The following is a 15374-nucleotide window of genomic DNA, read 5'->3' as shown; positions in this document are numbered from 1 at the left end:
GTGACTCGCGAATAATTTGCCAGTGTGTATTTGTTCGCGTTGTTGTACGTATAGATAGAATATACCGACCGTGTTCAATCAACGATCGCTATAATTGAATCATTCGAATCGTAGACTGCGCACAAGAATTCTATTAACATCGTGTTTCAAGCGGTCGAATCAAAATCGATTCATCATTTTCTAGATGTATTATATACTCCAGGCAGGCTGTACAAAATTTACACAATGTATCGCTATTTGCACGGTCATGATCGCTGCTGGTACAATTTTTTTTTTCTGTTTTTTTTTTTCGATTGAATTTTTTTCACCAACTATTCGAACCGGTACATACAGATGGACATAACCTACCTGATTAATTATGTTCCATTAGCACCAATGAAGAACTTACCTTTATACGTGTACCAACACAGCATGTTATTTATAATCTCTAGTCGCGATCTTCGAATGTAGGTTTTATTATGACGAATTATCCAGCGATCTTCTTCAATAATTAAATTTCACCGCAGAGATAAGACTTGTATATATATATGTGTTTTTTTTTTAATATTTAGAGATTCTGCAATTAAAAAAAAATGTATCCAACAATTATCTAGTAGGACCTTATTCATTGAATATCAATCGAAGACAGCGATCGATTAATAGCTAAATTTTGAACTGCGTTTGTTGAAGTGACATTCGTCAGGTCGAAGACTATGTTGCGAGACAAGAATTGCAATCATTTTATTTATTATCACGGCGCGGCATTTTGTTATCTTAATAACTCAAAAAACTCTGATCTTCAAATCAATGACCATAAAAATTAACTGATGCAATAAGTCTTTATTCAATGATCGTGAGATTTTTTTAAATATGTAAAATAGCGAACTTGCACTAGTCGGAACAGTTTTGCAATATCTATACTTGTATCTTTGCGCGCAGCATCATTGGGATTTATGGCTAGTCAAACACACGGCGGGCTCTCAATTGAGCATCCTTTTTTCTTCTCGAAAATGCTTCGCAGAGGTAAGAAGGTAGTCTTTGGGGCTACAGAGGTACGACCTGAGATTGACAACATCGCGGAGCAACTAAATAGCAACTAACAATAAGTCCGAGATTGTTTTTTATTGATATTCTCTTTTTCAGCTTGGCATCGTTGCTGCTTCTGGTAAAACCGCTTTGAGCAACAAAATCGAGACTTGGGCAACAAAACAGCAACTAAAGAGCGTCTTATACCTACTAAGTTTGATTGATTTTCTACGTGTGGTTATTCTAACTCAACGGATGTCAGGTGCTGGCCGCGGTTTAGCGCGTATTGTTATGGCGCATAACTTTCTAAATTAATTTTCGGAACTAACTAATTACTGCATTGTAGAATATGTTTTGCCAGTTTGTGCGGGTCAACTGAAAACTCGGTCACAGTAGCAAAAAAAACGGCAGCATCATTACAAACGTCGGTATAAAATCAAGATGGCCAACATTGACTCGCTTGGAGTTTCATTTTAGCTATAAAACCATTCTTAGCACTGGTGAGTTATCGAATATTGTTTTGCGACACCCAAAATGGTGGCAAGATTATTTTCGTAACAAATTCACCCTTAACGAAAGCTTTGAAATCGAGGATTTAGTTTGTAAAAGTCACGTGTATACGCGGACGTCTATTGTTTATTCTCAATAATTGAATCTTTACTCTCGAACGAAATATCCGTTAGCCGTTATATATATATTGGTTCTCTCGCGGTGAATCACGATGTAATTACCAGAGGATGATGCTGGTGGGAGAGAACGAAAAAAATTAACAAAATTAAAACTTGGTAATTGTGTACACGCGAGATCTGATTGCAACGTCTGATTATATTACGTATTTCAAATTTGAACGTGAATGGTTGCAAATGTGTATCGTTGACTGAACTAGGTATATTCTACAGTCAACGTGTATATTAACGTACATTGCGTTGAACGTTTATCGGTGTGAATAGAGAGCAATTACGAATTTGCAAACGGGCAAACAGGTATGATTATCAAGTGAAAATCGAGCATGTGAACCCCGAATAAGCGTACTCAAAGAATGTACTTCGTTCTGCGGTGTGATTATTATCATTATTATTATCACTTCGCATGAGCGTTGATGACTGTGTTTGACAGCAGATACTCGTTTAATTAATTGGCAATTTGGGTCAACAGGTCTGGCGGACATTGACGAAATTGTTCCGCACTTCGCCTATAAGAAGAGAGATGATTTCGCACAACAATATTTACCAACGTGAGCGGAACATTCGTCCATTTTTACAATACCAAACGAGTTCAAGGCAGAAAAAATCTTTCTCGTCTAATAAACACAGCTTTATTACCCAATTAAAACTATATTGATTCACATTGAATATGGAAAGTATACGAAGGCTTAAGTTTATTCTGCATTTTTGACGATTTTGATGATTAAGATGTTTGAACTTAGGTATAGAAATGTAATAAGTGAAGACCGTATTCATGTTTATGGTCATTAGCAAGAGATAAAGAAAATGAATTTAATTAAAAAAAGCGGATACATATTTACAAACTCATGAATAAAGGAAATACGCTGAAGCCGTTCAATGTAGCGTTTGCTTCTCAACTTTGTCGGCGAGCTCGTTCGGAGTGGGCGTTTCCTATTTGAAAAAATTAGCAAATATCTATACCGAGCCAAGAATTAAAAGAATAGTGCAAACAAGTTCTTCCGTAATCAATGTATTTTATTTAACCTGCAACGATTTCATATATTTATCCAGCTCGTCCTCACTGGACTCTTCCTCTTCCATTCTGCCCTCTTCAATTGTCTCTGGCGATTCCGAGTCGAAATACTTTTCCTCCTCATCCTGGGTCCTCAGATCTACGTTATCATACGACTCGTTGTCGTCGACGGCGCTGAAACACAGAACACTACATTATCGACTCAACGCTTTTTTCTAGATGGCAGCACCACTCGCGCAGCTTCTTTTCAAATTCAAATTTCGAACGATTGGAATTCGCGGGATTCGTTTCTGCGAATTAAATGCTGAAAATGGGCTTTGAAGACATTTTATTTGCGGGAATTTCTGGTGAATGAAGATTTTATACCTGTAGTCGAAGTCCTTGTCCCTTCCATTCAAAAAACTGTGATACATATTGGTAATGAATTCCTCTCTAAGAACTTGCCGCTCCTTGGTCGAAATTTCACGCCAAAAACACTCAGTTTTCTTTTCCTTGGTCTCATTTTCGTATGCGTTTGACGACTGCCCGGGCATCTCGCCCCACCGGGAGTCTCCCCTAATTTCAGCGTCATCCTCGCGGTCATCGGCACCCTCGAAGTCATCGTCCGAGTCATTCTCTTCCATGACATCGTCCTCGGCTTCCTGCTGCTCCTTCTTCAAGTTCCTGGTCCCATCCCGCTGAATGCTTTCGAGAAGAAGATTGACGAACGTGATATTCTGGGTGTCTATGTTGTCTCTGGCCTTCTTCTGCTCTTCCGTCAAATACTGGCCTATTAGGTGTTCGTAGAGCAGGGGATTCCTTCGCATCATCTCCGTCTCGCTGAAATACTCGCCCTTGTCGATCAGCGACTTTAGGGCTTGATACCTGCGGTTTTTCACGTCGACTCGCCTCTGCGAGCGGTTGTGAAAGCGGCGCAGCCTATTCACGTGGAATATGACTTCGTAGTCCGGCCGATAAAGAGGCTCGCTGAAGTACCGCAGGTGTTCGCTGTGCAGGAACCTGCCGAACCTGGAGAGGAACATGGAGCGATTTTTGCGCAGCAGGTCGCTGGCGATGCTCGCCTTTTCCTCGACTGTCAGGTCCGGGTCATCCTTCTGCTGGCTCTTGAATATCGCTTTGGAATTTGCCACGCAGGCGATAATCTCCTCGAAGAGAATTGCCTGTTCGGCGGTTTCGCTCGTTTCAGAATCTCCGGTCACACTGTCGACCGTCATATTTGCTTCTTGATTGTCGTCTGCTGCTGCTGCTGTTGCGGGTGTTGCCGTCGAGCCTCCGTCTTTACTCATCAATAAATATCACGCAGTATCACCCTATTAAAGTCTCAATTTTCTAAAGTTTATCCAAGTTTATCACTGTATCACGCCGACCGCGCGTCGACCGAGTCAAGTCACGGAACATAACCTCGAAACTGCCTGTCGTCTGCTAGTGAATCACCGCAGGAAGTTTCACTCGGAACTCCTTCGTGGCCTTCGTGACAGGGGAAACAAGCCGTCGGCTCGATATTTGTTGCACAAGACTATTCTCAGGACGAGTTCGCATTCAATTGATACCACAGATTGAGAAAAGTGACAGCGGGGGAAACGGAGAGGTTTACTATGAAGAACAGCTCGTGATACAAGGTAATTCGTTCTCGCGATACACAAAGTATGTATTGAGGTTATATTTACTTGTCAAAACCGTTGGCTTCTTGCCATTTGTAATTTCCATATTTTTTTAAATTGATTTTTTGAGCTATTCAAACGAGTTCAATCCGCTCTACGATCTAAAAAAAAAGTAAGAATATCCTTTGATTCCTTTCGACCTTAGGCCAAATATGGATAGTATTACACGACGAACATGAAAGCGAATACAAGAACTGCAGCACACATGTCAAACGATATGTTTGCTTTTGTGTAGCTAATAATTTTATTCTTTTGGTAATCCGTTATCATTGGTTTTTTATTTCTGTTTTACAATCGACCAGATTAATTTTCGTTATTTCAATGCAATCTAAGTATCGACAAGTAAATTTATCGTCAAGAAATGCTGGAGAATGAGCTCTTGTCTTTAAATTTTCTGATTTTTATAATCGTTGCTACGTTTTTGGCTATAAGAGTTATTTCATCAATTTCTTCGCAGTTTCTCATTTCATCAGAATGGACTATATGGATATGGATGACGATGATAATGGACTATGGCGCTGGAATTGGACTGAGCTGTGCGGGATCAGAGGTAGCATAAGACCGATTAATCCCAATACACACGACCTTGGCACGTGCTTTCAACAATTATGCCTTCAGGTATAAATTTATTCGGCGCATCTCAATTGGAAATATAAATTGTCGAACTACTTAATCACTGATGGTGAATGTAGATGAAAAAGATTCTTGAAGGATTTTACCTCTAATGAATTGTTCTTCTCTGTTCTGCAGATCCCAGTCCTTGCTTTGTTGGCAATGCTATCAGCCTACTATTGCGGAAAACGGACAATGTTGATAGCACGATCAAACCGTGTTTATTATGTAATTGTGCTCAGACTTTTTATAACCGCGTGTCTAGCGTTGCTGCCTATCATCAAAGCGTACATTATATTGAGCAATGCAACAACGCTTCCCTTGCATAGTTCCATTGTGACTATAAATAATAAAAGTGTTGACAGTGACAACACACTGGATATTCCATTCATCATGGTCAGTAAGCCTAGGACGGAAGCGAATGAACCTGCCATTGTTTTAGAAGCTGAAGAAATGATGAGAAAAAATAGTACCGTGGTCAAAGGCATTTTGAATGAAAACAACAGTCTTCCCCATGCTACGACAAGTGCTCCAGCTTTTCGAGGAGCTACCTATAGTTATGTAGTATATAACAACATCGAAAACATAGCCACATCGGCAAAGCCTATTGATTACTTGGTTGCCGGAACTGAAGGTTTAGCTTGGGTTGTTCATTTCTGTTTTGTATTAGGACTTAGCAATGGAAATCAGTTTAACCCACGCGGTCCTGTGTCCATCAGAGCTTTATTTTTTCTATTAATGGGTATTTCTATTTTGCTGTTACGTTCTCACGTCAAACACACTCCGCTTGATGATACACTGCCGAATCTTTCACTTGGATTCAGCATCGCCACTGTGACGCTCTTAATCTTGTACGCTATAACGCTAATCCCAGGCAGTGCAAGCCTCGTCGAACATAGTCAGGCAAGTATTTCTACACCTTCATATCTTATCGTCATCATTTTTGGATCAGAAATTTTCGTACGAGTTTCTTCTCATTTTAAGTTTCGTTTCTCCAGACAACTGATATATGCTAAAACATGTAAAATAAATTTTGTTGCAGATCGGGGAGCACACAGCTCTCTTGAACAGTCCTGGGCATCCTGTTTCGTTCTTTCACTATGGCTTTCTCGAAGAGAGGGACCCGAGTTATCTCGGGACTGCTATGGAAGATACAACTGTCATTTCAAAGCTGCTGTTTCACTGGGTTACGCCGCTTATGCAAAAAGGGGTAAAAGGGCTGCTTAATCACTCTGATGACTTGTACGACCTCCCTGTTGATGTCAGCACCTCTAGTGTCAGTCATGATGTGAATCGCTACATCCATGATAAGGTCTGTTCGAGAAGATTATCTCCATTTGCATAAATATGGCGTATCTATATTTAGTATGACTTTAATCTGTGCAACTCTGTTTGAGAGACGTAAGAAGTAAGATGACTTGCTGTTCCAACTTTGCAAATTTCTGTACTGTTAGACAAATTAAGTTGCTCAACATTTCAACTGCAAAATTTGGTATTCCAGATCCAGAAACGAAGAGATTACGTCAATGTTGACGCAACTTCGGCATCATATATTCCAGAAACATTAATCATGTCAGAAGCACCTCGCGTTTCGTTATTGAAACTCTTGCACAAGTGTTTTGGTATCCAATGTTACGCCGTTGGTATTTTGAAATTTGTTGCCGATTGTTCCGGGTTTATGGGACCCATATTGCTAAATCAACTGGTTGGATTTATTGAAGATAAAAGCGAGCGACTTTCACTCGGTTACATGTACGCAGCCTTACTTTTTTTATCTACACTAGTAGGTGAGTTAGGTGTTTATTTTTCATGCAACGGAATTTAGAAATCTGAAATCTTCTAACACAATTTTCATTTTTTTTCACAGGAGCCTTTTGCAATTCTCACTTTACTTTCTGGAGTTCGGTTATTGGATTGAAAATGAGAGCGGCTATAGTCACATTAGTGTACAGAAAAACTTTGCATTCTTCCAATGTTGAGTTAACAAAAAAATTCACATTCGGAGAAATTGTTAATTTCATGAGTACAGATGCCGACAGAATTGTCAACAGTTGTCCAAGTTTGCACACTTTATGGAGTATTCCTTTGCAGGTGAATACGCATGTTTCTAGAAGAATTCTGTTGATCCTCAACAGTGAGTTACTCGTGAGAATATTACAAAATTGAGAGAATTCGTTATTTGATTGAAATCTAAAGTCATTTTAAATAAGAATACTCGGGATGGGAAAATATTTATTAAGTTTTTCGCATAGACATAGACTGTAATGTATCTTCGATGCTTTTTCCAGTTGATCGTAACTTTGTACCTTCTGCATAATCAAATAGGAATATCATTCCTTGCTGGAGTCGCATTTGCGATTATTTTAATTCCCATAAATAAGCTTATTGCAAACAAAATTGGAGCTTTAAGTACAAAGCTAATGGACTGCAAAGATAAGAGGGTGCGATTAATGGGTGAAACATTACGTGGTGTGACTACAATAAGATTTAATGTTTGGGAGGAGTATTTTCTTGACAGAATTCTGAGTAAGTTGATGAAAAGAAAAATTGACGCTTTTTGTCAACCATTGAAAGGTTCCTTGTTATAATTATGTTCTCATCAATTGTTGCAGAATTGAGAGAAAGCGAAGTGAAATACCTGAAGGGAAGGAAGTACTTGGATGCTCTATGCGTCTACTTCTGGGCCACAACTCCAGTGCTAATTTCCATTCTAACATTTGCCACTTATTCACTGCTCGGCAATAATCTAGATGCTAGAACAGTCTTCACCAGTATGGCATTGTTGAATATGTTGATTGGACCATTGAATGCGTTTCCATGGGTTTTGAACGGCCTAACCGAAGCGTGGGTCTCAATAAAAAGAATCCAAAGGTTTATGGGAGTGAGTAACAGTTATAGCAGCTCCTTATTGAAAAAAGTATTTTCACAACATTCAATAATCATTCTCAAATCTTCTGAAGTTACCAGATTTAGATGCAGACGCATATTATTCGGATCCGCCCGTCGGAATAGATGTTATGCTGAGGAATGCCACTTTCAAAGTTAACACTCAACAAACTTTTTCGCCACCTATTCCTGCTTCAAACAACATGGTCAGTCCTGCATCCAGTTCGGATAGCCGAAAAATCGTCACATTCGAGGATGAGAATTCATTTACTCTGCAGGATATTAACATCACTATTCCGAAGGTCCATATTTACCTATATTATGCGGACTTTTATTAACTAGTTGGACACGTAAATGAGACTGATTGTTTTTATCTTACAGGGTCAATTGATTGGTGTAATGGGAAAAGTAGGAAGTGGCAAATCCACTTTGCTGGATGCTATCTTAGCTGAAATCACTAAAGAGGATGGAATCATTGCTGTTAACGACCTGGACAAGGGATTTGCCTACGTTAAACAGAGCCCGTGGCTCCAGAGAGCCACGGTTCGGGATAATATTCTCTTTGGTAAAGCATACGACCACAGCAAGTATAAGTAAGTGATCCTGTCAAATTCTTGAGCATGCGTTTACCTGATATGCCATGGGCAATTGCAGTTATCTGTAAAAAAAATTTTTCGCTTTTTCCAGAAATGTTTTGAAAGCATGTGCTTTAACCGAAGACTTGAACAATCTACCGAAAGGGGATTTGACTGGAGTTAGTGAATCTGGTGACAGTTTGAGCGGAGGTCAGAAGACTAGGATAACATTAGCGAGAGCCGTTTATGCGGACAAAGACATATACCTTCTCGATGATATATTAGCAACTTTAGACTTGAAAGTAGCGAATTACATTTTCCAAGCGGTGATACTTGGTGTGTTGAAAGACAAAACGAGAATCCTGTGCACCCATCACACGCAGTATTTAATACACGCTAATTCAGTGGTACACATGTCCAGAGGCAGAATCATTAATCAAGGAAAACCGAGTGATGTTTTGCCCGACTTGGAAGAGTACTTGTTGGCCACAGATTCGATCGATTCAGACCTGGAAGTAGCTTCTGTGAAAGAATTACCCGAGGATATTGGTACAGTGGATTCAGCCGATAAGGATTCGCTGCTTGGTGAAGAATATTTTGAAACAGGAACCGTTCAGTTCAACGTCTACACGTTTTACTTAAAGTCGATAGGAAATTATCTGGTCATATCGATATTTTTGTCAATAATATTAATGCAAGGATCGAGAAATTTCACAGACTTATGGTTGTCGTACTGGGTTACGCATGTAAATACGACAATCAACTCCACCGACTCCGGCCAGCAGCAGATGGGAAAGTTGTTTTCGTTTTTGGACGAGTATGAAACAAACGATGTCAAATACTACTTGACGATTTACGGAATTCTCGCCACAGTCAATTCTTTCTGCACTCTTCTCAGGGCATTTTTGTTTGCCTACGGTGGTATTCAAGCCGCGATCACAATTCACAAACAGCTTCTGAAAATAATATTAAAGGTATATTCAATTTATTTGAAAAGTAATTCACTTTCAAATATTGAGTAACTCTAAGAATTTCATCGATATGCAATCTCTCGCAGGCTAGGACTACATTCTTCGACATCCATCCTCTGGGAAGAATATTGAACAGATTCTCATCTGATACATACACAGTGGATGACTCGCTGCCATTCATTGCCAATATTTTACTCGCTCAATTCTTTGGCCTGGTCGGATCCATAATCATCACCATCTACGGCTTGCCATGGATATTTCTAGTCCTCGCACCATTAGTGCCGATGTATCATTGGCTGCAAAACCATTACAGGTATCTTGGCATTTTCATCGGAATCAATGGATTGTTTGATTTCCTCAAAGTCACAACTTTAAATTTCTTTTCGCAGACTGACTTCAAGGGAACTCAAAAGGTTGTCGAGCACAACTCTTTCCCCAGTTTACGGTCACTTCAACGAAACACTGCAGGGTCTGAGTAGCATCAGAGCATTCAGAGCGACGTCCCGATTTAAGAGAGAGAACGAATTGTTTGTAGAAGCGAATCAGAAATCACAATTCGCTTCGATAGCTGCAGCTCAGTGGTTGGCTTTGAGGCTGCAGTTTATAGGAGTCGCTCTTCTGGGCGGCGTTGCTGTGATCGCCGTAATTCAACATCAGTTCGACGTTGCTGACCCAGGATTAGTTGGACTGGCCATTGCCTACGCTCTCTCCATCACCGGGCTTCTATCTGGAGTTGTAAACGCGTTCACAGAGACCGAAAGGGAAATGATTGCTGTCGAGAGAGTGAAACAGTACTTGGAAAATACCCCCTGCGAACCTGGGAATGGCGATCATCCACCGTATGCATGGCCCAGTCAAGGCGTTGTCGAGTTCAAAGAAGTCGTTCTTAAGTACAGGTGGGGGAGGAAATAAGCCAAGCTTTGGCGTAATTTATTTCATTTTTACACTCATGTCTTACCACCTGAAAATCTGCATTTCAGAGAACATTTAGCACCTTCTCTGAACGGAGTTTCATTCATGACAAGACCTGCTGAAAAAATTGGGGTCGTGGGGCGAACAGGGGCTGGAAAAAGTTCGATTTTAGTATCTCTGTTCAGGCTCATTGAGATCGAATCTGGAAAAATATTAATTGACAATGTAGATACAATGGGTCTCAGCTTGAAAGCGTTGAGGTAAAGTATATCTCACAATTGCCATACGGTTTGCAGAATATGTGAAATGCTCATGGAGCTAGTCAAATAGTTGTTACATTCGTTCGGGCTAGAATACTTGGTAACAACTTAGCTCTAATGATTTTCATTAAAAATGCTTACAGGTCACGTTTGTCAATAATTCCTCAGGACCCGTTTCTGTTTCTTGGCACTATTCGAGAAAACATTGATCCGTTGAACCAGTTTCCAGACTCTCAGGTGTACAAGGCATTGGAAAAATGCAAAGTTCATTCACTGGTTCATCGGATGGGCGGACTTGGAGCTGTTCTAGATGAAGGTGGAAAAAATCTAAGCGCTGGCCAGAAACAACTGTTTTGCTTGGTCAGAGCAGTTTTGCATAATGCGAAGGTCAGACTTTTCTCGCTCACTAACGAATTGCTAAACATGACGTTGGAATGAAAACTTTTCATTTTTCCTCGTTTCCTTTGAACTGTGTAAAATGTTTTTATACAATATCCGATACTCGAAAATTCAATTTTTTCTTTTAACACAGATTTTGTGTATCGACGAAGCGACAGCAAACGTTGACCAACAGACAGATAAATACATTCAAACAACGATCAAGTCTTCATTCAGAAGCGCGACTGTAATTACAATTGCTCACAGGATAAGGACGATTCTTCACTGCGACAGGTGAGTGGTTTTTTCGTCAACATTTGAAATCTCTGTCGTAAACGATGCTAAATACCATAAACAGCGTTAATCTCTGCTTCTTTTCCATTATATTTACCAAAAGACTTCCACCACCTGAGGTTTTGCAATTAAAAAACCGGTTTCATTTATACCAATTACAGAGTCTTGGTAATGGGTGATGGGGAAGTACTCGAATTCGACGAACCAGACATCCTGATGCAAGATTCGACTTCGTACTTTTATCAACTTGCGAGCCAAGAGTTTTCTGACAAAGAGTGATTTTGGTATAATGTGACATGTTTGAGTCTCTGCTCTGCCTGCAGAATTCAAATATTACGTTGTACAACATACGACGTAATAGTTTTTCGATTGTGTGACTGTATGAAAATATAGTGATATTTAGTGTTACAAATATGATATATATTTCTATTATCTTTCTCCAAGTCAGTGAAGACACATGCGTATATCAAATACAAGTATACGCACATCCTCACGAAAAAAATCCTCAACTGGGGTGTAAATTTGTATCCCCAACTCATAGATAATGCTAAATTTGGAGTAAAATTAAACAACACTCGAGAACTTATGGCCATTTTGAGGAAACCTGATGATGCGGAAAAATTTTTATCTTCTGGAAAAAATCTATATAGAGGTTTACAGAAACATGTTCAAGAGGGTCAGTACCGCGAAATTTTGAGAGAAAGGTTTGTTTATCCTATCGGCACTTTCCTGTGATCGTGGACTTTTGTCGACATTTTGAAAAGTTATCTTCAGAATAAGTAAAGAGGCTGCAAGATGAGTTGTGAACGAACTGAGTTTGTTACGGAACTATACAGTCATGATTTATCAGAGAATGTTGTGAGATATTCCGAATTACCTTCCTTAACGTTACACGTAGCATTACTACATGTAGATTATCTATAATAAAAAGAGAATGTTTGTTTACGATATGATAGATTATATCTTATATACATATATGAATATTTTTTGACGTTGATAGAAAATAAAATGTGTGAAAAATGAAACACGCCGTGGATCTGAGTCTCATCCGCATCGCATCATTGCCACAAAATCATCCATTCTTATAAATCCTTTTCTGCCGTGGTCTAATTCTTTGAAAGCGCCTTTCAGGATCACTAGTGGTATTTTCAAATTCACTGTCTCTGCGGCAGTCAGAAGATCGTCGAAAATTAGATAACCTTTAGCTGAAACATGTTGCAATTTTGAAAGCTTGAGAGCAATCGAATTTCGGTGCTTCAATAATTCCAAATATAAATTTGCGATTTATTTCATTCGAGTAAGAATCAACACTCACAATTTCTATCGAGGCAGGTGAAGAAGTAGTCAAAATCGAGCGAATTTTTAGTAGAATCCATTTTTCTCCTGACCGAATTTTGGAATTTTTGAAAGGTGATTAAATTTCCAGTATTCGAAGTGTCGGCGAACATCTGCTTGATATCACACTGTAAAAACGAGCGATATAATTGAAATACGCCGGTTTTAATCGACGCAGTTACACTCGAATCTTACTTTATCCGGACAACATCCAAACATCGCGGTCATCGCTATCTTGTATTGATGCTTCGTTAAGAATTTCTTACCTTCAACATCGGCGTAGGCGAAAGCCTGTAAAATTCGTAATTTTTCTTGCATTACTTTACGTGTGTCCCAAAAGCACGAATCCTTCATTATTCTGTATTTTTTTCAAATCCACGACATGTTAAATTTTCAAAGTAAACTTCTTGCTATTCGCATGTAAAAGCAAAAGATGTTTTTTTCTTTCGCCATGTCGGTAATTCTCTGTAGAATTCAACACGGGCAAAAGTTAGGATCAGTCGACTTAGAATTCCGTCTCCATCTTGTTGACAACCCGAATGTCACACCTGCAGAACTTGAAACTTGCGAACAATTTGCATAGGTAAACATTGCGGGAAGTCTTGCAGGAAAGTGCAGAGCAACACCGAGTAGTGAGTGAGTTTGTGGCGTTCTCACCTTGCGTCCACGGTCCATCAAACAAAGGGGCTGACTGATCCTTGACCGTTAACCCCGAAGCCCTGAGTCAAATTGTGCGGAAACTTTGCCGTGTAACTTTCGCTTCCTCGGGCAAACAATTCTACCGTAACGTAGATATCTTCCTAACAAATGACTCCTCGTTAACTGCATTGTTCTTGTTTCTTTGGCAAGCCGTTTACATGTGAGAGACTCGGGAAACCATCCCCTACTTACGAAGTCGCCCAAGTTACGGAGGTTCGTTGAAAGATTGATATTTTTTACTAATTTTACTACGAGGGAGTCGTGAATTGATAATATTAATCAAAATATTACATTGATAAGGTATAACGAAGATTCTTTTGAAAAATACAAATATAGAAAAAAATGGGATTATTGATGTTTTATTTCAAATCGTTTCGAAATCGTTATAAATCTAGTATATTTTACCCAGGAAGCTTCACGCATTTTTCTTTTGATTCTTTGCAGTAGTTTGGAATTTTCTTTTAATTATAATTAATATCAGTGGAATGCTGTAAAAATTAAATATATTAAATATTTAGCGATGTCGACATGATGAAGAGAGAATAAGTCATTGAATTTGTGTGGAAAAAATCTGGACAAATCTAGCCATCGTAGAGTGGAATCGAACGTATCTACCAGGTTTTTAAACATTTCGGGGCAATTTGAAATGAGACATCGATATCTAAGTCATTGTTTATAATTCCAGCATTTTGTAATTTTGTGTTTTTAAAAAGGTCCTCCTAAATGACGAATATAATAATTTTATAAATACTCCAGTCACGATAAGATTAATACGAACGAGTATCGATTCTGGCCAACCAATCTTCTCAATTTTTCACTCCACGTGTGGAATACCAATTTGCCAACAAAAATCCCTGGAAAAAATCAGAAATCGGTTGATTATAGGTAAGAAAATCAGCAGTGAACCGTAAAAGTATTGAAAACTTGAGCATTCCGAGTCAGTGGAAATTTTTCTATGTACGACTGAAGTATGTTGAGAAAGAAAAATTTCTAATCCGTTTTTTTTTTTTTTTTTTTGCCGTATCCTATTCGATAATTAAACCGATGTTCTTTTAAAATTCCACTATTGGCAAAATCGAATTTCATTTTCATTGTTTTCACCTTTCTTTCCAGCAGAATATTCACTTTTCCGTTAATCCGACCATCATATTTTTCACATTTCCTCATCACTTATGCTTCAGCAGGTGTTTATTGTAACAAGTACTATAATGAAACGCGATTCGTCGTTCATGTGGGTGAAGTCGACGCTTTCCGAGACTATTGGCCGGATTAAATACCAGGTTTATCCATTTAGAGTGCATTACAAGAGGGGCCCGAAGTGTTTCCTAGGGTAGCCGTGGCTACGTTGTATACGCGAGACGTTTTCCTCGGGGGTTACACGGTGCAGGTCCTTTATCGAAATGCAAGAGGGGGAAATTAAAAAACGAGGCGTAAATTAGCCAGCCTTGCAGCTCATTAGTTTTCATCGCCTTATAATGAAGACAGAGTCGGCGTGAATGCCTCGTTCAATTCTCCGCGCCATTCTCAATGCGAATGTATATACCATTCGGGGAACGAACCGATATTGTTTGCCGAATGAATACGCGAAGCCGAGGAAATTCACGTACCTACTTAACTCTGTGCAATTTGCGTGTATATTCATTAACCGTGCATTTGCGATTCTCAACTTCGCACTGTGCACGTACGTCTGGATAAGCTGCATTCAGCACCCAGGATACACACGTGTCGCTTTCTTTCTGAAATGTTTTTTTCTAAAGCATGTGATCATCTCAATTGGCATTAACAGTTATGTCACCTTTCGAGTATTAACCCTCTTAAAGTTTCATCTCTTTCGATCAATTTTCTTTTCTCCTCTAATCGGGTGAATTTTAAACTGGTTTTCTAAATTTATCTAAACATAATATGTTTAATATATTATATTACGAATGAATTGAATGTTTCCTACAGAAATCCTCTATAATCTATTTTTTGGTCAGTACATTTCAAATTGTCTAATACATGGCTGTAAAAATTGATGAAAAAAACAAATAAATAAAAACAAATTGAAGATACGTAAACGTGGATGTTCGGCGTAACTTGAGGTGTGGA

The 15374-nt window shown here is 39.0% G+C and overlaps 2 protein-coding genes across 2 annotated transcripts; one reads left to right on the top strand and one right to left on the bottom strand.

Annotated features, from left to right (window-relative positions):
• Positions 1 to 2481: 2481 nt before the first annotated feature.
• On the bottom strand, positions 2482 to 4110 carry LOC124406788 (coiled-coil domain-containing protein 97). The gene is made up of 3 exons (XM_046882380.1): positions 3070 to 4110; positions 2715 to 2877; positions 2482 to 2621 (listed from the first exon to the last, which is right to left on the bottom strand). The coding sequence occupies exons 1-3, from the start codon at positions 3987 to 3989 to the stop codon at positions 2565 to 2567; spliced, it is 1140 nt and encodes a 379-aa protein (XP_046738336.1). The 5' UTR covers positions 3990 to 4110; the 3' UTR covers positions 2482 to 2564.
• A 77-nt stretch (positions 4111 to 4187) lies between these two features.
• Positions 4188 to 11661, top strand: LOC124406787 (ATP-binding cassette sub-family C member 10). The gene is made up of 17 exons (XM_046882379.1): positions 4188 to 4322; positions 4822 to 4982; positions 5115 to 5879; positions 6019 to 6288; positions 6478 to 6763; positions 6844 to 7067; positions 7265 to 7502; positions 7589 to 7857; positions 7937 to 8164; positions 8244 to 8455; positions 8550 to 9411; positions 9495 to 9721; positions 9798 to 10304; positions 10389 to 10580; positions 10724 to 10967; positions 11113 to 11252; positions 11414 to 11661. Exons 2-17 carry the CDS (start codon positions 4839 to 4841, stop codon positions 11529 to 11531), a joined length of 4926 nt encoding a protein of 1641 aa, XP_046738335.1. The 5' UTR covers positions 4188 to 4322; positions 4822 to 4838; the 3' UTR covers positions 11532 to 11661.
• The last annotated feature ends 3713 nt before the right edge of the window (positions 11662 to 15374 follow it).

The sequence above is a fragment of the Diprion similis genome, chromosome 6 (assembly GCF_021155765.1).
Source record: "Diprion similis isolate iyDipSimi1 chromosome 6, iyDipSimi1.1, whole genome shotgun sequence".
Taxonomy (NCBI): domain Eukaryota; kingdom Metazoa; phylum Arthropoda; class Insecta; order Hymenoptera; family Diprionidae; genus Diprion; species Diprion similis.
Note: the sequence above shows the minus strand (reverse complement) of the source record. Positions and strands in the feature narration are given on the sequence as shown.